Source organism: Lolium perenne, chromosome 6 (genome assembly GCF_019359855.2).
Source record: "Lolium perenne isolate Kyuss_39 chromosome 6, Kyuss_2.0, whole genome shotgun sequence".
Lineage (NCBI taxonomy): Eukaryota > Viridiplantae > Streptophyta > Magnoliopsida > Poales > Poaceae > Lolium > Lolium perenne.
This window is the reverse complement of record NC_067249.2, coordinates 62,861,017-62,888,100: the sequence shown is the minus strand read 5'-3', so window position 1 is coordinate 62,888,100 and position 27,084 is coordinate 62,861,017. Positions and strand designations below refer to the sequence as shown.

The window sequence follows — 27,084 nt, the reverse complement described above, 5'->3', positions numbered from 1 at the left end:
TAGCACGTGGGACCCACCCACGTGGGGTCGTCCGTATAGATACGCCCAGGCCCTGTATACCCATACGAGTCTTGTACTGGGCTTGGATATGGGTTTCGGCGGGCAGCACAAAAAAAACAAAATCGGGACCACCGTACCCTTCGGCGATAAGTCGCGAGTTTGGAGAGGGTGCGCACCGAAGCACACCTCTAAACCAAGAAGAAAGTCCAATTTTCGTCCTTAAACTTTTCTAGAAGTTCATTTTTCGTCCTAAATGTTATTTTAGGTACAAAACAACCCCTCAACTTTGTTTATGGTCTAAACATGCGGTTTTGTTGGGTTTCATGGGTTACCAAAAAACCACAAACCGAAGGTAAAAAACCAGACCAGTGCCAAACCCAGACCCAAAAGAAAGAGGAAGGGCGAATCAGGCGGAACTGATCGTGGGCGAATCAAACGAAACTGATCGTGTGGGTGCGCATCCTCATTTCTCTCTTTCCCTTCCAGTTTCACGTAAGCAACACCAGAAGCCCTAGCAGCGCCGCCACACGCGGCCTCTTGCAAACTACACGCCCTGCTACACCTGCCCACCTGAGGAAGATTAGGAGCATGACAAGAGACTGAATTATCTTGTTCGGCGACGTGTGTAGATTGGTACGTATGAACCTGTTCACATTTTGTATGGGTTTCAGCTGCAAAGTAGATAGAGTTTTAGAGTAGTTGGATATTGTACGTGCTTGCTTCTTCCGTGGCTGCAGAGATCGACGAGCCTAGTCGCCCAAGATCTCACGCGGCGGACGAGCGGGCCCGATGTAGCGGACTAGGGGTTGGCAGAGGTGCGGAACCACCCAACAGGCGAAGGCGACGGCAGACGATCTGCCGACCGCGGCATGCCGCCGAGGCACCGACGACCTACACCATGGGGAATCGAATGCCGACTCCCGCATTATTTTGACTAGTGCGGGCTTGGTCCGGGTTGGGTTGGATTAGGTACGGGTCTGGTTTTTTTTCCTTTGGCTTTTGGTTTTCTGGTAACCCATGAAACCCAGCAAAACCGCTTGTTTAGACCATTAGCAAAGTTGAGGGGCTGTTTTGTACCTAAAGAAATATTTAGGACGAAAAATGAACTTCGAAAAAGTTTAAGGATAAAAAATGGACTTTTTCCTTGTTGAGGAAGTCGTTCTCTCCATTCGACATACTGGCTACCACATACTAAACTAATCTACTTAAAAAACCAATTCTCACCAACAATTTCATTCACAAATCAGATGGATCGCCTCGTTTGACATCGGTCTAAGAGCATCTCCAGTCGCGTCCCCCAAAGCGTCCCCCAAAGGGATTTGGGGCGCGCCAGACAAAAAATGCGTTCCAGCCGCGACCCCCCCCCCCCCCCCATTTTTGTCCGGCGCGCCCCGATACGGTGTCCGGTGCCCCGAGCCCGTCCCCGTCCCACAGGGGACGCACCGGGCACGCCGGACACAACGAAAAGCGAGACGAACCGACGCGGGACCGACCCGTCAGCGGCTCGGAAGGCTAAAACCCCGTCGCCTACCTTTGGTCAAGCGACGTTAATGACGTCCCTGTTTTCCCAGGCGACGCAGGGACGCATCTCGTCGTGCATGGCCGCGTGACCCTCCGCACCGGCGTTATTGCGTGCAACCACCCGCTGCCGCCGCTGTTTTAAGACACCCTGCAGTTCTCACCGCTGACAAACCTTCTCGTCGCCGCCGCCTCCCCCTCCCAGATCTTCTCCTCGCCGTTCCAAAAATGTCGAGCTCGTCCTCCCGCAAGATCGCCGCAGCCTCACCGTGCCGGAGGCGTGGGCGCTGTACCACGCCCGGTATCCAGTCCCGCCGGACATGCGGCTGCCAAGCAGCGGCGGCTGGAAGATGGCCGTGAACTGCATTGGCGTCCCGCCGCCGCCAAAGCCGGGCACGGAGCAATGGAGGGACGCCATCAAGGCCCGGCGGGCTCAACTCACCGCCGAGGAGCGGTTGGATCCGACGTGGGCGGTCAACAACAACGACGCCTAGTGGACGACGTACTTCAAGGCGAAGTACGACGTCGAGATGTACAGCACCGACGGGCTCGTCGGCGGCCCCAACAGCTGGAACAAGGACGGCCGCGCCCTGTTCTGGGGCGTTCCGGGGCGCACCCTCGACAACGTCATCCGCGGCATCCGCAACGGCGCTCCAAGGTTGGAGATGCCGTCGTCACCGCCGTCGTCTCCTCAATGGCAGCCGAGGAGGATGACGTACTCGTCCTCCTCGCACTCTTCTTCCTCGGGACCGGCGCAATCGACGCCGTCCTCGTCGTACCGGTCGGCACCCTACACCGTCCCCAAACGGGAGGTGAAGGAGGAGCCGGCGACGCCCGTCAACACGAGGCGTGGCGGCAGCGGCAGCCGGCGGCAGCAAGGGAGGCGCGGTGGCGCCCTCCTCATCCCGAAGCCGGAGGTGAAGGAGGAGCCGGAGGAAGCGTCGCAGGCGGCGCTGCTGGCGGAGTACGAGCGGCAGCAGCGGCTCATCGCTAGCAGCGACGACCCCGAGGACTGCCCAGGGTTGCAGGCGGCGTTCTTGGCGTCCATGAACGACAAGGACGCCTGGAGGGGCGACCTCGACGTGGCGATCGCCATGTCCATCCGCGACTCCGGCAAGCCGCGGGTGGACCTCACCGACGATGGCGAGGCAGGACCAAGCGGCTTGGTGAAGGACGAGCCCGTCGACGAGCCTGTCGAGGAGCGCGTCAAGCAGGAGGTCGTCACCGACGACATGTACAACTTCCACTAGTACTACGACGCCTCCGGCCGCCGCAAGTATTTCTAGATTAGGTTTAGTTTAAATTTAGTCAAATTTCGTTCGAATCTATGTAATATATGGCAAGTTTGGATGAATCTCGCTTAAGTTTAAAATTTGCGAAATTTGGTTTGGGGGACGCGACTGGGGAGCGACGTCCCCCAAACGCGACACGAACGAAACACGTCCCCCAAACGCGACACGAACGAAACACGTCTCCCAAACGCTCAATCCGGCGCGGTTTGGGGTGTTAGAGTAATATGCTTGTTGTATTACCAGGGGCCAAAGGCCACAATATATAGTACATGTACAGGTGCACATATGCAGAAAGCCCCCTAACATATGGGGAAACTACAATATATAGATATATACATCTAACACCCCCCCGCAAACTCATGGTGGATCCACAACACTGAGTTTGGAGAGTAAGAAATCATGCTGCGCTCGAGTCTGTGCCTTCGTAAAGAAATCCGCCAACTGCAAATCTGAAGGCACATAATGAACCGCAACAACATCATCCTGTACCTGTGCACGTGTGTAAAAAGCATCAACACCGATATGCTTGGTCAGCTCATGCTTGACCGGATCACGTGCAATACTGATAGCACCTGTACTGTCAGACAAAAGTGGAGTGGGTGTCGTAACAGAGACCCCAAAATCTGCAAGCAACCACCGTAACCAAGTCACCTCAGCAATCAACAAAGCCATAGCCCGCAACTCAGCCTCAACACTCGAACGGGAAACTGCGTCCTGTTTCTTCGTCTTCCAAGCAACAAGCGAACCACCAAGAAACACACAGTAAGCAGAAAGCGAACGACGATCCGTAGGATCACTCGCCCACGTAGCATCCGAATAGCACTGGAGCTGGAGAGAGCTGGAACGGGGAAAGAAAAGGCGACGAGTGATCGTGCCACGAAGATAACGAAGAACACGGAGGAGATGACTATAGTGAACAGTGGTAGGAGATGAGACAAACTGACTCAGAATATGAACAGGATAAGAAATATCAGGACGAGTGACAGCAAGATAAACAAGACTCCCAACAAGATGGCGATAACGAGTGGGATCAGGAAGAGGATCACCATCAGTAGGACGAAGCTTAACATTAAGCTCCATAGGAGTATCGACTGTGCGCTCATCCCCAAGAGCAGCACGAGCAAGAAGATCATGAATGTACTTTTCCTGAGAGATAGAAAAACCATCGGAAGTGGAGGAAACCTCAATGCCAAGAAAATAGCGAAGAGGACCAAGATCAGTCATAAGAAACTGATCACGAAGACGAGCCTTGACGAAGGCAATATACTCAGGATCATCACCAGTAATGATCATATCATCAACATAGAGAAGAAGAAGAGTACGTCCACGAGGAGAAGTATGAACGAAAAGTGCTGGATCATGAAGACTAGGAGAGAAACCAGCAGTAGTTACCACAGAGGCGAAGCGCTCAAACCAGGCACGAGGGGCCTGTTTGAGACCATAGAGAGAACGTCGAAGACGACAAACCATCCCATCGGGAACAGAATATCCAGGAGGAGGCTGCATGTAAACCTCCTCACTCAACTCGCCATTAAGAAAGGCATTCTGAACATCAAGCTGGGAGACAGACCAGCGGCAAACAGAAGCAACGGCAAGAAGGATACGCACAGTAGTCATATGAGCCACAGGGGCAAAAGTCTCATCATAGTCACGACCGTGCTCCTGCTGAAAACCACGAGCCACAAGACGCGCTTTATAGCGCTCAAGAGATCCATCAGAGCGAGTCTTAATTTTATAGACCCACTTACACGTGATGGGACGAACACCAGAAGGGGGAGAAACAAGATCCCAAGTGCCAGTGCGCTCAAGCGCAGCGATCTCCTCAGCCATGGCAAGCTGCCATTCAGGATGACGCTCGGCATCCCGATAAGAAGTCGGCTCGGAAACGACAGAGAGACCATACTGATTAGGAGAGTAACGAGCTGGAGCACGACGCTGACGAACAGGCCGTGAAGGGGGAAGCTCATCTGCAGAAGACAAGTCATCAGAAGAAGAGGAAGAAGGGACAACATCGGAAGGAGCCGAAGCCGGAGAACGAGGAGTACTAGGTGGACTAGACGAACGAGAGGATGGCGCCGAAGGGGACACATCAGAAGTAGGAAGGAGGGGAGGAGGGACAGCCGGGGGTGCATCCGGAAAAAGAAGAAAAGAGATATCATCCACCGGGTAAGTACCCGAGGTGGGGCGAGGATAGAAGGGACGCGTCTCATCAAACGTGACATCACGAGAGATGCGCATCCGACGACCAACGGGGTCCCAACAGCGATAGCCCTTATGCTCATCACTGTATCCGAGAAAAACACACTCAACAGACTGAGCGGTCAGTTTGGTGCGTTCGCGAGGAGTCAGAAGGACATAGCAGTCGCAACCAAATGAACGGAGAGTAGAGTAGTCTGGAGAAACACCAGAGAGACGCTCAAGAGGAATGCCACCCTGTAGAGCAGCGGAAGGCTGAATGTTAATGAGGTGGGCCGACGTAGCAACAGCCTCAGCCCAGAAATGTGGCGGAAGAGAAGAAGCAATCATCATAGCACGGGTGGTCTCAAGAAGATGACGGTGCTTACGCTCGGCGACGCCATTTTGAGCATGCGCGCCGGGACAAGAAAACTGAGCGAGGGTGCCCTCCTCAGCAAGGACACCACGAAGGTGCTGAGAGATATACTCACCAGCAGAATCAGCACGGAACACGCGAATGGGTGAGGAATACTGAGTGCGGACCATGGCCGCAAAACGCTGATAAATAGAGAGCACCTCACTGCGAGAGTGCATGAAAAACACCCAGGTGTACCGTGAAAAATCATCAATGAATAAGATATAGTATCGATGGCCCCCTTTCGAAGCGAAGGGAGCCGGTCCCCAAACATCTGAATGGACTAAATCGAACGGTCGCTGAGAGACAGACACACTAGTAGGATAGGGAAGCTGAATCTGTTTGCCTAACCTACAACCCTGACAGTGTAATGACCCATCTCCAGAGACAGACCCTAGAAGGCCACGATGAACCAAAGACGACAGGCGAGAGTCACAAAGGTGACCAAGACGATGATGCCACTGCTGAAAAGAGCCGGTGACAGAGGCAACAACCGGAGGAGAACTGGCAGATGAAGTGGCAGCGGAAGGAACACAAAGCCAGTCTAACTCCCAAAGCCCCGGAGACTGACGGCTACGAGGGCCAGCTCCAACCAGGGCCTGTGTGCGACGATCCTGAACCGCACAAGACTCAGCGTCAAGAATGACGCGACAACCAGAATCGGTGAGCTGGCTAGCGGAGAAAAGGTTCATCTCAAGGCGAGGAACATGAGAAACATCGTGACAGAGAAAGAGGGAGTAGAAAGGGTGCCTGTACTAGAAACAGGAATAGAGGTACCATCAGCCGTGACAACACGGACAGAGAAATAAGAGACCGAAGAGCGGACGAGAATAGAAGACTCGTAGGTCATATGAAAGGAAGCTCCGTAATCCAGATACCACGGGGACGTACACCGTGTAGAAAGTGGTGGTCGCGCGGTGCCGAAGAGCCGATCACAGAACCAGCGGCGCCGGCGAGGAAGAGTCTCGTAGTAGCGAGCACCACGAAGACCCCCGAGAATGTCCCGATCGAGAGTGCAACCGCAGAAGATCCTGAAGAGCCACCGCCGACGATCCCTGAACCGCCGACGTAAAGCGGGATCCCGCGTCCGGTGTGGAGGAAGTGTGGCCAACCTTGCCACAGTAGGTGCAATGAGGACGAGGGCGGAGACTCGAACCGCGAGGCTGCTGACGTAAACTGGAATCCCAAGCATCAAGCACGCGGTGAAGCTGCGCTATCTCATGCGCAGAGAGAGGCGCGACTGGAGAGGTCGACGTACAATCAGGTGCCGACGAGGAGCTATCACCCACACGCACAGAGGCCACCAAAGGGGGCGACGGAGAGCAACACGCCGATGAAGAAAGAATCGGCAAAGCGCGATCATAACCACGTGAAGGGGCCGCGAAAGTCGATGAAGAGCGGCAGGCCGACATAGACGAAGTCGGCGAAGCGCGGGCAGAGCCGCGTGAAGAGGCCGCGAAAGTCGATGTAGAGCGGCAGGCCGACATAGACGAAGTCGGCGAAGCACGGACAGAGTCGCGTGAAGAGGCCGCAAAAGTCGATGTAGAGCGGCAGGCCGACATAGACGAAGTCGGCGAAGCACGGGCAGAGCCGCGTGAAGAGGCCGCAAAAGTCGATGTAGAGCGGCAGGCCGAGGGAGACAAAGTCGGCGAAGCACGGCCAGAGCCGCGGGAAGAGACCGCGAAAGTCGGTATAGAGCGGCGAGCCGACGTAGACGGAGTCGGTGAAGCGCGGGCAGAGCCGCGTGAAGAGGCCGCAAACGGCGACGAAGAATGGCTAGCCGTCATACACGAAGGCGGCGGACAAATACCAAGTACCGAAGGAGCTGAGCGGGGACGAGGACGATCAGCGGAAGAAGACATCGGGTAACAACAGCTTTTTTTTTTTTTGATTTTTTTTTTTTTTGATTTTTTGATTTTTTTTTTTTTTTTTTTTTGGAACTAAGTCAACTGCAGACGGAACAAATCAGGCCAAAGAGCAGAGCAGGCGGGCGGCGCCTGGGCGGATCGAAGCACAGGGAGAGCAGAGCGGGCCAAAGAGCAGAGCGGGCGGGCAGGCTCCCAGCGAATTCCAAGTAGACCGAGCAGAGCGTCCTGGCGGATCGAAGCACAGAAGAAGTCGGGCGGCTTGGGCGGATCGAAGCGCAGCTAAGTCGGGCGGGATCCCGGCGAAGTCCTGGCGCTGAAGGGCGAATCGGGAGAGATCGAGGAGATCGAGGTGAATCCGCGCACCGAGCGGGGGCGAGGCGGGCCGCGAATCGGGGCGAATCGGCGCACCGAGCGGAGGAGATCAACCAGATCAACCAGATCGGGCGAGCAGACCACGGAGGAGATCGGCCAGGGAGGAGATCGGCCAGAGGACGGACGACGGACAAGCAACGTCGGGCCGGGACTAGAGAATCAATTTTGCTCTGATACCATGTTAGAGTAATATGCTTGTTGTATTACCAGGGGGCCAAAGGCCACAATATATAGTACATGTACAGGTGCACATATGCAGAAAGCCCCCTAACATATGGGGAAACTACAATATATAGATATATACATCTAACATGGGGAACGGTCTTAGGGACGCGACTGGAGATACTCTAAACCAGCAAAAAAGAGGGGAACCGATAGGGGAAGACGGCGGAACTTCTCCACGACAAATCAATATAGCTGCACCCGATTGACTGTGCCCACTAGTCGAGACGACCGGCCCCAATCCACCTACCGCGCCAACAACCCCGCCATCGTTTTCCCGTCTCTAATCCATTTCCTACTACGTGCCCTCGTCACTTTCCTGCGAACTGCCCCAGTATACTGCTCTTTCTCGCTTGTCCTCGCTTTACCTCACGTACCCCGACTGTGACCTGGGCTGAATTTTGTGGCCTCCAGTACTGAACTACGTACACTGGGAGGCCGAGTGGCTTACCAAGTCCACTGTGTCCACCTAACGGCCTGTATAAACACGATGGTATACTGGCAACTGGTCCACCTAACTGCAACTGGTTATTTTTCTCAGAACAGTCGTATACTAATTTGTCCGCGATGAAGATGTCCAAGTAAGACTATGGATTGCTTGTCAAAAAGAAGGTAAGACTATGGATGCACAAAGCATATCCGTATGTGTATTTGCTTCCTCGTGGTTTGGAATGTGTATAACCAACACTGAGCTGTTCGGTAAACCAAATAATGTGCATTGTTTTCAATAATAATATAGTACTAAAGTAAACCAAATAATGAAACTTGACTATTTCATCATGTATGTGTTCCATTAAGTTCATTGGACAAACTTCGCCCGGCAACACATCACGTGTTAAAATATAACGCACCATCTTAGCTACTCTCACAAAAATAGAACTTATCTCTCCCCCTCATATTTTCCGCGAGCCCATGTGGTTTGTCTTCAACAATGACTGCACATATTAATCATGATTTTCTAACAATTTTTGTAGAAAATGTTTGGTTTTACTCGATACTCACAAGGTGATATATAGGCCTACTGGAAGCAAGTTAAGAGGGTGGGGAGAGAGAGTTATAAGCACAAGGATGTCAACCATTAGAGAAATGAACAGATTGTCGGTCCAATGATATCTGAGTAAGACTATGGATGCTTGTCATTTGTCAAACGGAATGGTGTCCGAGACCATGTGATTCCTTGATTTCGTGATGACCCATGAGGTTAAGACGGAGGTGTTTTTAAGTAGGGCCCTCATGATTATAAATCAACAAAGAATTCTAGACCAGGACCAGATATGGAGTCAAGCGACGAGGCACTCCTATTTGTTTGAATTACATTCAATACATATTTGAAATACACGAAGACACGACAATCAGAGGGAACATGTGATCGATGGAATCTAACTTTCGAGGTGATTAAAGAAGGCATATGTTTTGGTCTTCCATGGTATCTGCATAAAGATTTTGAACTTCATGGACGCCAAACTCACCGAGTTAAGCTCATGGACTAGTGGATTGCAGATGGAGCTCGGAAGTATTTGATAAACAGAACGCCTCTAAGCCAAAATAGAGTGTTGCCACCCCAAGAGAGAACATGACCACTGGACGCTAGCACGCGCGAAACACGGGATAGGTCATGTTAAAGAAGGTGGATCTTGCCCTTGGAAGCATTCGGAAGACGATTATGGTTGGGAATGGAGATGTCCCTAACACCGATAATTTTTATCTCAACAAATAGCTACCATGCCGCAAACGGCATGGGGAGCAAACAAATATGTCATGCTCTCCTCCAATGGTTCATATCCTTTGTGTGAATCTCCAAATGATCACATGAAGTTGTGCATCTACATATTATAAACAGGTAATCTTTTGTCATTATTTCTGGATATGCTTATTTACTGCGAATTAATTCAGCACTAACACAATTATGATCACACACAGGCTGGCCTGCTGGAAGTTAAGCCGGAGGCACGGTCACAGAAGATCCAGCCGCAATACCCTGGCAAGTGGCGACCCACTCCACCGGCCGGCCATTGGCGGTCAGTTTGGCACGGCTTGCTTTCCCTATATAGCTCTCCTCCAACCTTTCCTTTCCATCCATCCCGGCAAGTCCCAAGCCCACCCAATCCTCACCAGCACCTCTCTCGCCCACGCCTCCGATCTCCTCTCGCCGCCGCGCTCGGTGCCAAGAGAATGGGCAGCGTCGACGCCTCCGAGAAGACGATCACCGGCTGGGCCGCCAGGGACGCCACCGGCCACCTCTCCCCCTACACGTACACCCTCAGGTACCGCGCCGCCATTCAACTCTTCGCTTCTTCTTCTTCCTCCATGCTCTGTTCTTGTTGTTTTCTCCAGCGGAATCTGTCCATGATCTTGCCTTGCGTGTCGTCTTCCATTGATCATGTGGGAATGGGATATATAGTATGATCTAGTGATTTTCGGCGAGATTTTAGACCGGTACCACGCGTAATATCCAAGAATCTGATGCGTACAATCTGGAACTATCAGTCTCAAAAGCTACTTTCCAATCCGGGTTTTATTTCAAATTTAAACTAAAAAATCACGAAAATAAATTATGGAACGGGGTGAGTACCTTTGATGTATGTTTGTATGTATACTAGGTGACTTGACTCTGTACTGTGTTACTGAATCATTCTAAATAACAAACCGTTGTTGTGCAAGTGATCCACTTGCGATTGCTAAACTGAACATGTGCTGGTCAACTTAATTTAGAAAACGGAGAAAACATGTGCCGGTCGCATCTCCGGATCTTATTCAGGAGATGACTGTTCCTAGGTTGCTTCTTAGATACGATCTCAGTCAACGTCCTTAAGTGTTTTGGAAGGCATCCAGTTAGGAGTAATGTACGAAGTATAACCTATGGACAAAAAATTGTACCAATCTTTCAAACCCATAAACTACGTACAAGTACAACGTACTTTGTAGTCTGTAATTTTAGGATCACCGATGTGGAATTGTTACATCAGTGAGATTTAAGAAATTTTGGATAACCAACCAAACGTAAATATTAATTTAGACTCCCAGTCCGTTTGCTTGTCTTCGTGTGCATACTCTGTATTTAGTGTCCTGTTGCGTATGACGTCTCCTAGCAACAGACACCCGCTAAATACTGCGGGGTGGAGTAAAGAGTTGTACTGGTCGGTTTCAGGAGTGACGCATGCCTGAAACTGAATGAATGGCACATTGGCACTTGTGACGTAATTCGAGTGTCCTGATATGTACAGTATGATCTGTTTACAATGTAACTTCTGAATAAGCATTCTTGTGAAAGAACTAACCATTTTACCCTGCATATTTGTATTTTGCTATGTGATGGCAACAGGAGGACGGGCGCTGAAGATGTGGTGCTGAAGGTTCTATACTGCGGCATCTGCCACACTGACCTCCACCAGACCAAGAACCACCTTGGTGCTTCAAAATACCCCATGGTGCCCGGGTAAGTAGCACAAGTGTATGATAGAATTATAGCTAAATCTTGAGTCCAAAGTAAACTGAAGATATGGAACCTGTCAATTTGCAACACGAAGTTCATCTGAGTAGAATAATAGATCATGAATCTCGCACTAGCAACTTGGTGGGTGGTGCTGTAAAAGGGACGACAGGGATCGCCGAGAATGATAGTGCATCGCTTTTGTCATTTCGCATCCCTTTTCCCCATCATGGTAGGTGGAGATTAGAAATGTAGCACCATCAGTTCAGAAAGTCACGTGTAAACAAATTATATGGCATCATGGAAGCGTCTCTGTCAAGATTAATGGTTGTTGTAGGTAAGGACTAGGACTGATCATCTCTTGGTGTTGGTGACCGAATGTTTCTGCAGGCATGAGGTGGTAGGCGAGGTGGTGGAGGTCGGGCCGGAGGTGAGCAAGTACAGCGTCGGCGACGTGGTCGGAGTGGGGGTGATCGTCGGGTGCTGCCGCGACTGCCGGCCGTGCAAGGCCAACGTTGAGCAGTACTGCAACAAGAAGATCTGGTCGTACAACGATGTCTACACCGACGGCAAGCCCACGCAGGGCGGCTTCGCCTCCTCCATGGTCGTCGACCAGAAGTGAGTAGCCCCGCCGCATAATCTCGGTCAAAAATAAAATCATTGCACTCATCATTGTCCGATTGGAAATTCCTCCTTCTCGAACATATATCGTTGTCACGCTAGACTTTTCGAAGTGGGCTCAGATCCGTCTAGAAAAAGGGTCAAAAGAGGCATGGCGAGATGTTATCTGAAACTGAGAACGGCGTGGTGTGGTGCCGAGTATGGTAAGAAGTCAGCAGTGCGATGAGAAACAGGTAAAGGGTAGGTGTGCTCTGCCACTGCTTGTGGAACAATTCATCACCTACTCCCGCTTAGGCGCATGCAATTTGAATGTTTCATCGCAAATCGACTTTGCTTTGACTGACGCGACACTATGGCACTGACGTCTTAGCTTGTTGGCATACAAGTCTACCATGTCGAGTCACACACATGGTAGAATTAGTAAAACTTACGCTGCCGTGATATAAAATTGGCACTGGAATTAATAAAGTTTATAAAAATTTAACTGACGTTGCATCTGTGTGCAGGTTCGTGGTGAAGATCCCGGCCGGCCTTGCGCCGGAGCAGGCTGCGCCGCTGCTGTGCGCCGGCGTGACCGTGTACAGCCCGCTGAAGCACTTCGGGCTGATGACCCCTGGCCTGCGCGGCGGCATCCTCGGCCTCGGCGGCGTCGGCCACATGGGCGTGAAGGTGGCCAAGTCCATGGGCCACCACGTCACCGTGATCAGCTCCTCCGACAAGAAGCGCGCCGAGGCCATGGATGACCTGGGCGCCGACGCCTACCTCGTCAGCTCCGACGAGGCCCAGATGGCCGCCGCCATGGACTCGCTGGACTACATCATCGACACCGTGCCCGTCAAGCACCCGCTCGAGCCCTACCTCGCGCTGCTCAAGATGGACGGCAAGCTCGTCCTCATGGGCGTCATCGGCGAGCCGCTCAGCTTCGTGTCCCCCATGGTCATGCTCGGGAGGAAGACCATCACGGGCAGCTTCATCGGGAGCATCGAGGAGACCGAGGAGGTGCTCAGGTTCTGCGTCGACAAGGGCCTCACCTCGCAGATCGAGGTCGTCAAGATGGACTACCTCAACCAGGCGCTTGAGAGGCTCGAGCGCAACGACGTCAGGTACCGCTTCGTCGTCGACGTCGCAGGGAGCAACATCGACGACACTGCCGCATGATCAACTTGGCAACGACGAGCGAACCTACATTGAGCGCGACAATTTCCGTGACATATGCTCCTCAACTTGGTTCAATACATGATTGTGAACTGTGTGAATGTGTTTCCGTCTTCTATCAGAGATTCAGAGTGTGCATGTTAGTTTCAATAGGAAGAAATGTTTGGTATAAGTCCGGCCTAATAATAACGGATTTGCTATGTCCCTGTCGACCTCGACCTCTCTTTGTCATGGAGCTATTTTTGCTACAGGATGAGATTCACATTCAAGGTTTTATTAGAGAATATTGAACAAAATCCCAAATATCACATAGTGAATTGGTTGACGATTTGTAGACCAAAAGAATGTGACGGCTCACTGGATTGGGCCTGCTCAACATGAAGAAGACGAATGTGGTTTTTTTCTGCTCAAATGGGTATGGAATTGTACCAAAATGATGCCTTGTAACTGACTATTATGTATTACTAGGGCTAAATATATGGATGTCCACGCCCTCTTCTATCTGACGGGCCATAGGGGCTCCTCCTTTCTGGAGAGACCTTCACAAAATCAAGCACCTCTTCAAAGTTGCGGCTAGACACGAGGTGCGGAACGGACAATAGATGCATTTTGGCTAGATTGGTGGCATGGGGAAAGAACTCCGAAGGATCGGTTTCCACTCCCGGTGGCAGACACTCTCCCGGGTGGACAGGTTACCATCAAGTTCAGATCCTCGATTTATGATGATGGTAGAACCCAATGGAGAAATCTGGTGGTGTTGCTTCATGAACTTACATTTGGGAGAGTCTGAAATGGTGTGGCACAGGGACCCTCTAGCACCTATAGTGTCCAATCGATGTACTAGAAACTATCACAATGGGAGACCGTGGCCCACTTTAAAGGCATCCGTGCAGGAAAAATTACATTGAAATGCGTATTTTCTCTTTGCAGCTGGTTCTAGACTGTTTTTCATCTGATCAGCAAGTTACGATTAGGTTTGGTCCCTCCAATGAGATGTGCACGCTGTGTGGGACGCCTAATGATGCTTCCATATTTTCTTCACTTGTTCCATGGCTAAATTCTCGGGATGTGTGTTGCACCACCTACTTGGGTGTAACTGGTGTCTGGCTAACTTTACACAACCTTTTGTGATTCTCTCTAGCCTCTCATAGCCTGATGTAGATATTTGTTCGTGTTATAAATTCTATGAGGTGGTTAGTTGAATCCTCGCTTAAATTCATTCTTTGGGTAAAAAGGGTGGAATGGAATGTGTCATCCTCATGACCAATGACGTAGAGATTACTTACCTTGGGCACTGGTCCTCTCAAGGAAAACATATTATTTCTCCACCGGTGAGACCGTTCTGTGTACTTAACCGATTCCATCCTTAGTTTCTCACGCTGGTCCTTCTTGGTATTTTCTCTACTTCAATATGTGTTTATGCACAAGCTCATGAGAGAGCACTCTCTCATGTAATTCATTGAATTGCAACCTTATGTTCATGAGATAATTTGTGCACCAAAAACATAAGAAACACACATTAAATAAATGATAAAAACACAAAAACAAAACAAAATGGCCAAGTGTATTAAAAATATATTTTGTTAGCATTGAACTTTGAACCCATCTAACAGATAGACACTAAATAATAAGCTTGCCAACGAGCTAGATGCACCCTTTTTTTTCTTTTTTTTTTTCATGGAGCTAGATGCACCCTTAGCCATGCATACTTTGCACGCCATATCCTGTTAGACAAAAACTTGAAGGTCTAAATACAGATTAAATAGACTATACATCAAATATATTATTAGAATTCTGCCATATCATGTTAGGCAAAAACTTGAAGGTCAAAATACAGATTAAATAGATAATACATCAAATATATTACTCCCTCCGTTCCTTTCTATAGTGCCTATAGATTTTTGGCATTTGTTTCAGAATATAAGGTTGTAGCTTGGCTTTTTTTCAATTACCCTCTCCCCGTTCAGCTCCCACGCAATATGCGTGAGAAAAAATCCATACAAAATTAGAAACAATTAATTGAGATTTCTAATACATGGTCCAACAATTTCTTAAAATTAGGCAGCCATGTTTTACTTTCCTTAATTGAACTTGACTGCACATATATGGAGAATCAACAAGAGAGATTTTGTGGAATTTGTTATGATAAGTTAGGAAGATGTGGATTTTCCAAATTTTACGTTGATCTCAAATCGTTCAGCTAAAGGGTCTTGTGTAAAAACTACTTTTGCACTAATTTCCATGCTAAAAAATTATAGGCACTATAGAATGGAACAAAGGAAGTATTAGAATTCAAGCAACAAACTGCTTAGCTTAATTACGAGAATCAATTGATACTATCAAGCATACAATCCGTATAAAATTGGAATAGTACACGTAGCAGTATCATCCAATCCAGACTATCAAACTACTTAGCACATCCGAGCTATATATCAATATCGTCGAGTCCGTATAGAATTTTGGCTAGCTTAGTCATCCAAAATCCAATCCTTATAAAATTTGGCTGGATGTGAAGTGAGGATACAAATGCCACCAAGCACTACCATGACCACTATCAAGCTTATAAACAACATCCGGATGCGATCAGGCGTGGCTAAGAGGGGAATCAATAGGCGGCCTTTAGAGGGGCCGACGAGGGGCATCTGGTCGCGAGAGTTAGAGATGAATCGAGTGGGCGACTAGTTTTAGAAGAGAGATGTGTGTGGTTAATATCTAGTCGGATTTGAAATACTAGCGTCGTGGTCATTTCACCACCCTTCCAATAAAGAAATAGTAATGACGTGTGGGCGATGTGTCACGCCAAAAGTGACTTAGGCCGGATCAGATTACTAGGTCCCACGAACTAGGGACATGTTGTTTTACCAACGCGCCACCAGTAATTTTTTTTTTTTGCAGTGCCATTTCGACACGTGTCACTATGGTAGCGCGACCCTGATATGCATTGTCATATATCTTACTAGTGTGTGTGGTTTCTTTATAATACTCTCCGTTCTTAATGTAGGGTGTATATTTTGAGCACGGATATTAAAGAATACACACGGAAGAAAATTACACAAGTTTTGGGTGAAATACCTCTGATTGATCGATGTGAGAAAATACAGCAGTTTGCAAGCGATAAGAAAACTTAATTGAATCCCAAATATTTGTCGTAAGTGGGGCACTGCAATGGGCAATATATTTTTGATTTTTTCATTAATAAATTTACACCCTTACATCAAGGATCGGAGTGAGTGACTTTTTTTTTCGAAGGCAGAGGTTTGAGTATAAGAACGGCACCACTCGCTACAAGCAACGAGCGTAACCCCACGCAACACCGGCTACAGACCAAACAACCACAACACAAAGCACCTGTCCTAAGCAAAGAACCAAGTCACGTCTCGACCGATGTCAGGCACCTCCGTAGATGAACACTCCGAAAAAGCCTTCCTTGTCGACGCACCAGCCGAAGGAGATCAATGGCAGGACTTGGTCGGACCCAAGAAGCTATCCTCAAGAACATGCCAGCAATGGCGTGCATAGCGCCCTGGAGAACTGCCACGGACCGCTGCGCCACCGGATTAAAGCCGCAAGGGACCTCTGCACCGTGTCTTCTCGCACGAAGCTCTCAACAGAGTCATGACATCGACGACGCCGCCATCGTGCCGATCCGCACAGGATCGAGGCTTTCGCCCGAAGACAACCAAACTCCAACAGGGTAGGGAGATGCCGACACTCCACGGCGACGCCTCCAAGGAGGGGAACGACGCCCACGGGCGCCGTCGCCACCGGCCCGACCCAAGCCGGGCAAGAATTTCGTTCGAGTCATCGACCATCTCCGAAAACCTAGAGCATGGGCAGAGCGCCCTTGAGCCTCTCACCGCTGCCGCCACAGCGCCTCAACGATGAAGTCGCAAAAAACTGCAAACCACTCCGACACACCCCGCAAAGCCGAAGATCCAGTCAACCTCCATCTCCACCTCCAACCCGACCAGGCACCGCAGCCTCCACACTCCCCTCCAGCCGGAGCAACGCTGCCCGCGGTGGACCTCGCCCACTCCAGGCGCCCACCAACGTCCAGCTCGCCCCGGCCCAGCAGGCCCAGATCGGGCCCAGGAAGCCCAGATCGGGCCCGCACTCCAGCCTCCGCTCTCCGCGCCGGGCGACGCAGACCGCGCCGGACTCGAGGCGGCGGACCTCTGCTCGCCGAGGCTCTCCCCAGCCGAGCTTCTCCGCGCCACCACCTCCCGCACCGGCCGCGCCCAAGCCTCTCGACGGCGCCCTGCTCCGCTCCGCCGCTAGCTTCCGCCGCAGCCTCGCCGGCCTTCGCCATGGCGCCGCGCCGCAACCCTCCCGGACCTCCGTCGTGCGTCACGGCGGGGCCCACGAAGCCCTTGCGCCGCCGACCGCACTTGCCCGCCGCGCCGCCCATGGCGTCCCGCCTCCGCACGTAGGGACCCGCCGGGCGCGCCCACCCGCGCCCGCCGTCTTCGACGGCCAGACGTGGCCGCCACCGCCGGCCCTGACGACGGCAGCGGCCGGAGGAGGGGATCCGGGCGGCGGCTCTAGGGTTTGGTGGGTGCCGCCTCCAGAGTCGCCCGTGCGTGGCGACCCGGGAGGGTGGAGTACTACAAGTCTACAAAACCTAACACAAATGGAGTGAGTGACTTTAGAAAGAGAAGACATTCCAGAACGAATAAAAAGGAGGTGTGTGCATGAACGTAGAATCTTCGACCTCGTGCCATTAAAGAACGGCTATTAAAGAACGCACGCGGAAGAAAATTACACAAGTTTTGGGTAAAATTCATCTGATTGATTGATGTGAGAAAATACAGCAGTTTGCAAGCGATAAGAAAACTTAATTGAATCCCAAATATTCATCGTAAGTGGGGCAATGCAATGGGCTTAGGGCAATATATTTTTGATTTTTTCATTAATAAATTTACACCCTTACATCAAGGAACGGAGTGAGTGACTTTAGAAAGAGAAGACATTCCAGAACGAAAACAAGGAGGTGTGTGTGCATGAATGTAGAATCCTCGACCTCGTGCCATTAGCATTAGTTGCTAATTCCATAAACTGGGAATAATCCGTGTAGTTTCTCGGCTATTTTCCACATCAGCGCCTCAATTACTCAATGCCATGGTCAGACAGAATAACATGAAGAGAAACAAACGTCGGTAAACGAAGCTAAGCCATTTTACAGAGATCAGGGATTAAGCTGAACTGACGAGTCCCAAGTTAGGATCAGAATCTGACACAAAGAACACGTAAAGAAGTGTGTCGCTAGAACGCGACCGCGTCGAGCATCATGCCGAGCGTCTGCAGGATGTTGGCGGACATGGCGGCCACTGCTTTCTCCCCGAGCTGCTTCTTGGCGTCTGTCCTCCCCGCCCTGACAACGGCCAGCATCTCGGGCGGCGTCCCGTCCTCCTCCCTGACCTGCGCGTCGTACTCCACCGCGAGGTCCCTCATCGCTCTCACCGCCGCCGCGTTCTTCTCATCGTCGAACCATCGCAGCACGAGCCCGTCGGAGCAGCGCTTCCGGCTGAGGCACGCGAGCATGCGCTCCTCTCCCTCGCCCATCCGGTGCCCGATGATGAGCGGGTAGTAGAACATCCAGAGCATCTTCACGACCGCCCCGGCCGACGGCTGCACGATGCGGCCGACGTTGGAGGTGGTCTGCCTGGGCTCTCCCAGCATCACCGCCGTGGCCTGGTCGGCGAGGCGGAAGCCGTCCATGACCACCTTGCCCTTGACGCTCTGGATGGGATCGACGACCACGGCGACGGCCCGCGGGTTGACCTGCTCGAAGCTCCGCTGCGTGCGTATGTCGGTGTCGGAGAGCCAGCAGCCGAACCCGGGGTGGGAGTGGTACCACCCGACCACCATCTCCGGCCGCCCCGTCTGCCGCAGCATGCCCTCCATGCCGGCCTGGAACGCGGGGTCGATGGCCTCCACGCTCACGCCCGTGCTGCTCTGCGGCATCGCGAACACGTCCACCACCGTCACCGTGTACTCGTCCACGAACTCCCCCAGCAGCAGGCCCATCACCTCCATCGGCACACCGCCACGGGCTGCAACCATCCATCGATTCACGCAAAACATTAGCCAAATACTGTATGAGAGGAGAGATCTGTGGAGATTTTGGCTGCCTGCGTACCGTGCTTGAGCATCTTGAGGAGCGCGACCGCGGAGATGTAGATCTTCTCCGACGAGTCGGGGACCGGCGTGTCCTCGCCCGGCGGCTGCACCGGGATGTCGCCGCGGCGGCGGCGGCCGGCCAACGCGCCAGGGAAGTCCATGGATCGCTAGCTCCTAGCTGTACCTCCTTCAACCTTTTCCCCGCCGGTGATCGCCGGAAGTATGTCGTACTTGTCAAAATGGATTTGATCGCCGGCGCGTCTCGTTTGGTCGTCGTCTATCCACGAGGTGCACGATCGACCAAATTTACCAACGGCCGGGGGACCAAAATGTTTGCCTTGTAACCGTGTCCAAGACCTAAGTAACTGCTCATCCACGTTGGCATGGGCAAGCGGTTACAGGACTTTCTTTGATCGATGTAACTAACTGCTTTATGTAAACCAAGTTTGTTAAGAAATTCGTTAGACTACTCATAATGCATGTAATTTCACTAGTAACTAACTGTTCAAATCATCAAATTTGCTTATGTGGGAGTGAGTTAATGAGGATAGAGGAGGATATAGTAACATAGCTAGTTACTATAACATCACACTTCCCAAGATACAATGAGTCTACAAGCTAATTAATAAAGACATCTATGATATACTACTTTGATGTTACTAACCACTATGAAAGTAGTCATGTTACTACTTTATGTTATTTCCCACTATGACTAGTCTTATGCTAAGACTGGTTTCTACGGAATTATAGTTACGGACTGACGTGGAGAGAAGTGGAGCGATTCAGGACTTAAATTCACGGAACCTGAACATATTTGCACCCGGCTTCTCCGCCTGGGCTATGTTCATCTGCTCTTGTCTCTTTCAACTCGTTAAGTGGTACAAGAATGAGATTTGCGCGTTAATGAAGAAATTTACGTCATCCCGTAAGGTGTTTGGGTAGAAAACATCTCCGTATGTCTAAAATTATTGACATTTCCTAGTCTAGAAATTAGCTACGTGCATTTGTAGTTAAAACTCATCCTTAAAACACGCTTTCATCCCGTTTTATAAATAAAGTCAAACTGTCAAACCAAGACAAGGTGGTTAGAGAACTTGTTTTTGCGAAGGTGGCTAGAAAACTCTATTACAAAGAAGTTAAAGAAAAAGACATTCCAGATGGTGGTGCAAGCCGCCAACTCAAAGCCGAGCAAGAAAACAAAAAACCACACCTAACACCGTGCAGCCTAGACAACCAAGAAGGAACGAACCTGCGCATCTCCGAAAACAATCGAACACCATACCTCGAATAAAATCTCTTGAGCCAGCAATAGTCATGCCATCTTCACATGCCGTTCCCATACACCAACCAATTGACGGCGGCTCCCCTCCACGGTGGCATCACTTCACAACACACGTACCTACGCGAATGTTGGGGTGGCTTACTTCTCTTCTTGTGCAGATGCTTGAGGCCCTCGGAGCTCGACGCCGCTGGAAGCAACTACCCATACTTTGTGTGCAATCCAGCGACAAGGGAGTTGGCCAGACTGCCTACCAATCTCGATACTACCAGCTTCGTGGGCTTGAACCAGCACACGCCCACAGCAAAGCATCGCATCCTCGGCTACAAGCACGCGTCGTCTGTAGAGCATCACTACAAGTACCTCATGGCAGCGCCCGGCTAGTAGATGGTCACGAAACTCGAGTCCATACGACATCAACTTGTTAAACAACACGTCGGTGATCCAACATCAACAACACCGTTTGCTAAAAAAAATCCCTAGATCTCAGTCAATTGAAAATTATTGATTTTCAGTGGACCAACATCAACAGTGATGATTTCAAGCAATTTACGTCCCAATCGACCGATTGGCTGACCTAACCATGTATGTATGTGTTGTTTTATTTTCGTGAATGTGGTTTCTTCTTGTTTTCCACATGTTGGGTCTTCACTTTCATGGTATTTTATCACGCATAATGTGCTGATAGGCCCTATATATAGGATATGTGACAAAAAAAATCGCTCGTTTTGCTCTCATCGCATTCTCCTCTCACAATTAACACTTCTTCCGATGGCCCACAATAGAATTATTATCCATAAAAATGAAAGAACATATTTAACTACTTTTTTATCATTGCACTTCATGTTTAACTCATACACCAGGTGTACGTGGCATGCAACTAAACGGAACAGGATCCTCTAACTTGCAGGTGAAAAGTTAGAGAAGCTACGGTGCTATAACTTTCCTTCTTTCAAACCATATAATTAAAATTTAAATGATTTAAATTAGTTCACATACTACAAATTAATGTTATGCATTTGAAGTAATTACATAAAAAGAAAATTATGGTGTAATAAAATTTAGTTTAATTTTTTAATATCAATAGTAATTACCTTCAGTAATTAGTTACATTGTAAAACAGGGTACTTATTCTACAGGAGCCTGACTTCTCTTCCTTATTTTCCCGAACTTGCCTTCTTCACGTCAAAGGATCCCGTTCTGCAACTAAGAGCATCTCCAGCCGTTGGGGCTCCCCGGGCCGAAATCCGGCGCTATTTAGCGCCGGATTGGACGAAAGTTTGGCCCGGGGAGCGCCGAAGTTCCAGCCGTCTTCCCGGTAGACACCCGGGGTTCGGCGTTTTTTAGAGAAAAACGTCCCTGGATGCCAAATTTCATGCATAATTCGCGAATTTGACTAGTTTTGGCAACATTTGGCTTATTTTTACAAATAAACGTTACAATTCAACAAAACAAGACAAGTTTTCAAACAAATCAAATGGAAAAACTAGTTGGTGTTGCCTCGAAGCGTCCATATGTGCTCCACCAGATCATCCTGCAGCTGTTGATGCATTGTGAAGTCTCGAATCTCCTGACGCATAGCGATGAATGCATCTCACGATGCCGACACCTGGTGGTTAGGTTGTGCAAGAGGACTCTCTCTGTCATATGGTGCAGCTTGTTCGCTCGGAGGGACCGGATGCTTCCACTCATCCTCGATAATCATGTTGTGTAAGCACACACAACAGTTCATCACCTCCCACATCTGATCTTTGGACCAAGTCAAAGCGGGGAATCGGACTACAGCAAATCTCTGCTGAAGGACACCAAATGCACGCTCGACGTCCTTTCGGCAAGCTTCTTGTTCCTTGGCAAACTGTTGCTCCTTCAGGAGGGCGGGGCTTGAGACACTACAAGAAAAGTTCTGATAGACAACGTCCCAAAATCGTCCACTAAGGGCCATTTTTCGTCGCCTATGGGTCTAACCCGACGATATGGGTTCTGTTGTCGAAACTGCGTCAGGCAATGTCCTACGACGTTTTTTCGGTCCGTCGCGCTTGGGCGCCCTTCCGCCACGGAAAATCGGACCGTTGCAGAAGTGTTTCCGGGAGCCTGTTGACTGCTGACGTCATGCAAACTTACACGTGGCAGACGTCGTTAAGCGCGATTAACGGCGTTAATCGGCGAAACCCCGTGGTAGATGGTAGGCCCACACGAGGCCTGCCACGTCTTAAGCGGGCCGGCCCATTAAGTTTGCGGGCCGGGCCAGCTGACTTAGTTTGACCGGTCAACTATATAGCTGGGCTGGTCCATTAGTTACGTGAGTTGGGCCTAACCTCTAAGGTTGACTGGTCAAAACTTAAATGGGCCGGCCCACTAAGCATATGGGCCTGGCCGAATGCACTCGTTTGACCGGTCAACAGGGAAAAGGGCCAGCCCACACGACATGTGGGGCCCACTTTCCTGTTATCGGGCCGGCCCATTTAACAAGTGGGGTCCACCTTAAAGCAAGTTGGTCGGCCCAAGAAGTTAGTGGGCCGGCCCAATTAGCATGTGGGTCCCACTTTCCTGCTATCGGGCCGGCCCATTTAGTACGTGGGGTCCACAATAGATCAAATGGGCTGGCCCAACAAGCCAGTGGGCCGGGCCAAAAAAACACAGGTGGGTCCCACTTTCCTGTTAAAGGGCCGGCCCATTTAGTATGTGGGGTCCACCATATAGCAAGTGGGCCGGCCCAATAAGCAGGTGGGGCCCACTTTCGTGTGACCGGGCCGGCCCATTTTGCATGTGGGGTCCACCATAGAGCAAGTGGGCTGGCCCAACAAGATAGTAGGCCGGTCCAATAAGCAGGTGGGGCCCACTTTCGTGTAAATGGGCCGGCCTAGTTAGTAAGTGGGGTCCACCATAAAGCAAGTGGGCTGGCCCAACAGGTTGGCGGCCGGCCCAATAATAAAAGTGGGGCCCACTATCATGTTAACGGGCCGGCCCAAGTAGCCTGTGGGACCCATCGGGTTGGCCCAATAAGTAGGTGGGTCCCACTTTCCTGTTACCGGGTCGGCCCAGCTAGTGAGTGGGGTCCACATAAAACAATTGGGCTGGCCCAATAAGTAAGTGGGCCGGCCCAAAATGAAAGTGGGTCCCACACTACTGTAAGTGGGCCGGCCCAATCTGTTGTAGGGCCCTGGTTGTTTGACTAGTCAACTTGCATTAAATTTCATGAGCCTAAAATCTGATATCAATGATACACACAATTACATACACAAATAAAATAACTAGGAAAATTACAAGGCAATTAATGTGCCCAAATAAAAAAATTACATATAATCATTGAGGACTTCTATTAGCATCATCAATAACACGTTAACATTTGGCAATCGCCTTGATTGAATCTTGTGTACTCTTTGTCAACATATCAGCTACAGATCTTAAAGCAGCAATACCATGTCTTTTATAAAGTACAACCTTGAGATTTTTACTTTTTGATGAAAGGAATGGTCTAGGTTGACGGTTATGAGAAGATGCGTCAGAAGAAAGATCAGAACTTTTTGTGGGCCTCTCTTCTGATGAAGATTGCTTCATCACAACTGCATTATGATAATAATGCAAAAAGAGTTAAACGATGAACTATGCAAACATGTATTAAGCATTGTCAATATGAGATAGTCACAAGTACTAAGCACAGACTTACATTATATCGTTGCATAGGCTCACCCCGGAACCTTTTTTGCCCTCTATCTACTACTAAGGACTTCTTCATTACAACTGCATTCTAGTAATATTGCAAACATAGTTACAACAGTGAACTATTCAAACATTTATTATGCAATGTAGATATAAGATAATAACAAGTTGCATAAATAAGACAATGTATGGAACTTGTACTAAGCACAGACTTACATCATAATGTTGCACAGGGTCACTACAGATCCTTTTTTGGCGACTATCTTCTAATGATGACTGCTTCATTAAAACTGCATTCTGGAAATATTGCAAACATAGTTACAACAATTAACTATTCAAACATGTATTACGCAATGTAGAGATCACATAACAGCATGTAGCAGAAATAAGCACAAGATAAGATAAGATGCGTGTACTAAGCACATACTGGCTCGCTGCAGGTCCTTCTCTTGCGTGTACTAGTCGTGGTCGACATGCCTGTCATTTTAGGTTCAGCCATCAAGTGAAATGCTAATCCTCCTGCTCCATTGTCCTTAATCTGTGTTTAGATATCACATTTAAGACCAAGTCAGCTCGTTTCAAATAACAAAAAACTTGAGCTGCCAATAGAATAAGCCAATATTTACCAGATATCAGATTAAAACCAACTAGATGTTGCTTTGCATGAGATACGAATTTCAGACATCCGGATTTAGAGTAGGGTAATGCCAAGGTTTTCCACATAAAGTAAACTGGCATTAAGAATGACCAAATGTCAGGTTCAAATCACCTTCGCAGTTGCTCAAAGACAAGCATATCAAATAGGCAGAAACATAGTAAAGCATGAATGACATTGCTATGGCAGGGTTCCAAGTGTTAATCTCTTGCATAAGGAACAATGCATATAGCTTATATATAATAACGGAAGTAAACTGCCAAAATTACCAACCAAGAACTCAGATTCCAACCTTCCCTAGCGTCCCCGCTGTTAATGTTGGATGTTCTAATAAGTGGTTCGCATGATCAATCCCTAGGAAAATAACATTGACAAGTTAGTCTACGATAATACAAAGACCAGACATGCACGCAGCAATAACTATACAAGCTGTGCGATAGGAGCATTCATGGAAAAAAATAGCTATAAGCAAAAGACGAGGTATAAGAGCAAGCAGATTGGAAATGCACATAGCATGATTATAAAAGCAGTGTGAGAATAGCAGGCACGAGAAAACAGCTAGCGGCTAGCGGTGAGCTAATGACGTGGTATAAGAACAACCAGATTGGAAATGCCCATAGCATGACTATAAAAGCAGTGCGACAATAGCATGCAGTACAAAAACAGTTGGTAGCAAATGAATGGGTATAAGGCTATAAATATGTGGATGCACACAGGTGTCAGTAGAATGAACAGGATGGTAGCGACCGGATAATGCTTTTGTACTGTACAATATTTAAACGAACTCCATGCGAAGCAACACATCAAGAAAGTTAATGGCATATGAGATCTGCAAATAACTACACAAAACACGGCTAAAGAAACACCGCGATCTAACGGGCCAGCGTACTAACCAAGCTGCGGCGGGGTGGACGGGGGCGGCAACTTGCATTCCAGCGGCGGCGAACACGGGAGACGATGAATCGACCCTGTTTCAGTAGAAGCGGGCGTTAGTGAAGCAGATCTGGTTGGCTGGCAAGGGATTCGGTGAAGTTGATACATCCGCTGCGTTGAGGTAGTCGGTGGAATAGATCGGCTTCTGTAGAGGGGGGGTCACGGTGAAGTAGACCTGGTTCCGTTGGAGAGGATCCGGTGCGTCGACAGGAAAGGCGTTGATTGCTACGCTGTGGATGAGGTCGGCGGTGAAGCAGATCCGTCGGTGGCGAGGGCGGCGGGGGAGCGGATCAGGTGGGTGGACAGCCAACACAATCAAGGCTACGATGTGGAGGAGTATGCCGGCGGCGAAGCAGATCTAGTACTGTAGAGAGTTAGAGCTTTGGCGTGTGAGAGTATTTTTGAGCTAATGGGGCGAATGGTTGGTGGGTGGGTGTGGGCCTGTGGGGAGGGTTCGGGATCTAGGCAAGATATTTCATTGTTACCGAATGAGTCCTCCATGGTCGGTGGGTTGTAGCTTCTGGACCAGGGTTCAAAGGGTAAAACTGGTCACGGGATTTTTGAATGGATGCGGCGGGATGATTTGGCGCGCGGCCGAAATTTTCAGTTTCAAGCTACGAGCAGAACGACAAAAATAATGTTCTTCCCCAGGGAGCTCTCATTTCTTCCTCTTCTCTTTCTCTCTCGAGTCTCTCCCACTCCCCCGGCTCCTCTCCCCCTTCTCTCCGGCGGCCTCGCCGGCCGGAGACGAGGCCGACTTCTCTCTGTGTATCGTACACCCTTCGAACTAAATTAATTGATTCAACTTTCCTTAGACGTGTATGTATCTAGAGTAAAAACATGTGTGGATACATCTATATTTAGATAAGCAAAGTTGAGTCAGCTAATTTGGATCCGAGGGAGTTAGTGTTGTTGTAAGCTTAGATCCAGTGTTTCCCATGAGCAGAATGGCGCAATGCAGTCGGGGATCTCGTCATCGGCTTCAGATCCGGCCTATGGTGAATCTGGCGGATCTTGCCGGCCAAACCCCGATCTGGTGCCATCAAGGTGATGGCGCTAACGGTGAGGCTTGCTTTGGTCAGTGCTTCAGATCTGGCCAATGGGGAAGTCAACCTGCTAACGTTCACAAGCTCGGGGCATATGACGGCATCATCCGTCTTGCCCGTGAACATCTTGGCCTTTCAGCGGCCCTTCTCAGAGCCAATATGCCGTTGCTGAGGCCCTTCTTCTCCTTCGTCCTGGCGACTACCGGCGACGGAGTTGCTGGAAAGGATGCGGAGCAGAGATCTGATGTGCGGTCGAGAAGGACTCGATTGATTTTCTTCTATATGTTTTGGGGTCCTTTTTGTAAAGTTGCAGGTCCTATTAG

The 27,084-nt window shown here is 49.8% G+C and overlaps 2 protein-coding genes across 2 annotated transcripts; one reads left to right on the top strand and one right to left on the bottom strand.

Annotated features, from left to right (window-relative positions):
- Positions 1-9,918: 9,918 nt before the first annotated feature.
- Positions 9,919-13,268, top strand: LOC127308169 (probable cinnamyl alcohol dehydrogenase). Its single transcript, NM_001419172.1, has 4 exons — positions 9,919-10,126; positions 11,185-11,298; positions 11,683-11,910; positions 12,420-13,268. The coding sequence occupies exons 1-4, from the start codon at positions 10,035-10,037 to the stop codon at positions 13,069-13,071; spliced, it is 1,086 nt and encodes a 361-aa protein (NP_001406101.1). The 5' UTR covers positions 9,919-10,034; the 3' UTR covers positions 13,072-13,268.
- A 4,932-nt stretch (positions 13,269-18,200) lies between these two features.
- Positions 18,201-19,505, bottom strand: LOC127309691 (26S proteasome non-ATPase regulatory subunit 14 homolog). The gene is made up of 2 exons (XM_051340444.2): positions 19,208-19,505; positions 18,201-19,121 (listed from the first exon to the last, which is right to left on the bottom strand). The coding sequence occupies exons 1-2, from the start codon at positions 19,347-19,349 to the stop codon at positions 18,331-18,333; spliced, it is 933 nt and encodes a 310-aa protein (XP_051196404.1). The 5' UTR covers positions 19,350-19,505; the 3' UTR covers positions 18,201-18,330.
- Between the last annotated feature and the right edge of the window lie 7,579 nt (positions 19,506-27,084).

What these genes read in the sequence shown, in the direction of transcription:
- LOC127309691 (XM_051340444.2), bottom strand. Translation starts at nt 19,349, where the DNA reads ATGGACTTCCCTGGCGCGTTGGCCGGCCGCCGCCGCCGCGGCGACATC. An exon ending in CCTCAAGATGCTCAAGCACG is followed by an intron (nt 19,122 to 19,207) that starts GTACGCAGGCAG and finishes GGATGGTTGCAG; the next exon opens with CCCGTGGCGGTGTGCCGATG.
- LOC127308169 (NM_001419172.1), top strand. Translation starts at nt 10,035, where the DNA reads ATGGGCAGCGTCGACGCCTCCGAGAAGACGATCACCGGCTGGGCCGCC. An exon ending in CCCTACACGTACACCCTCAG is followed by an intron (nt 10,127 to 11,184) that starts GTACCGCGCCGC and finishes TGATGGCAACAG; the next exon opens with GAGGACGGGCGCTGAAGATG. An exon ending in AAATACCCCATGGTGCCCGG is followed by an intron (nt 11,299 to 11,682) that starts GTAAGTAGCACA and finishes ATGTTTCTGCAG; the next exon opens with GCATGAGGTGGTAGGCGAGG.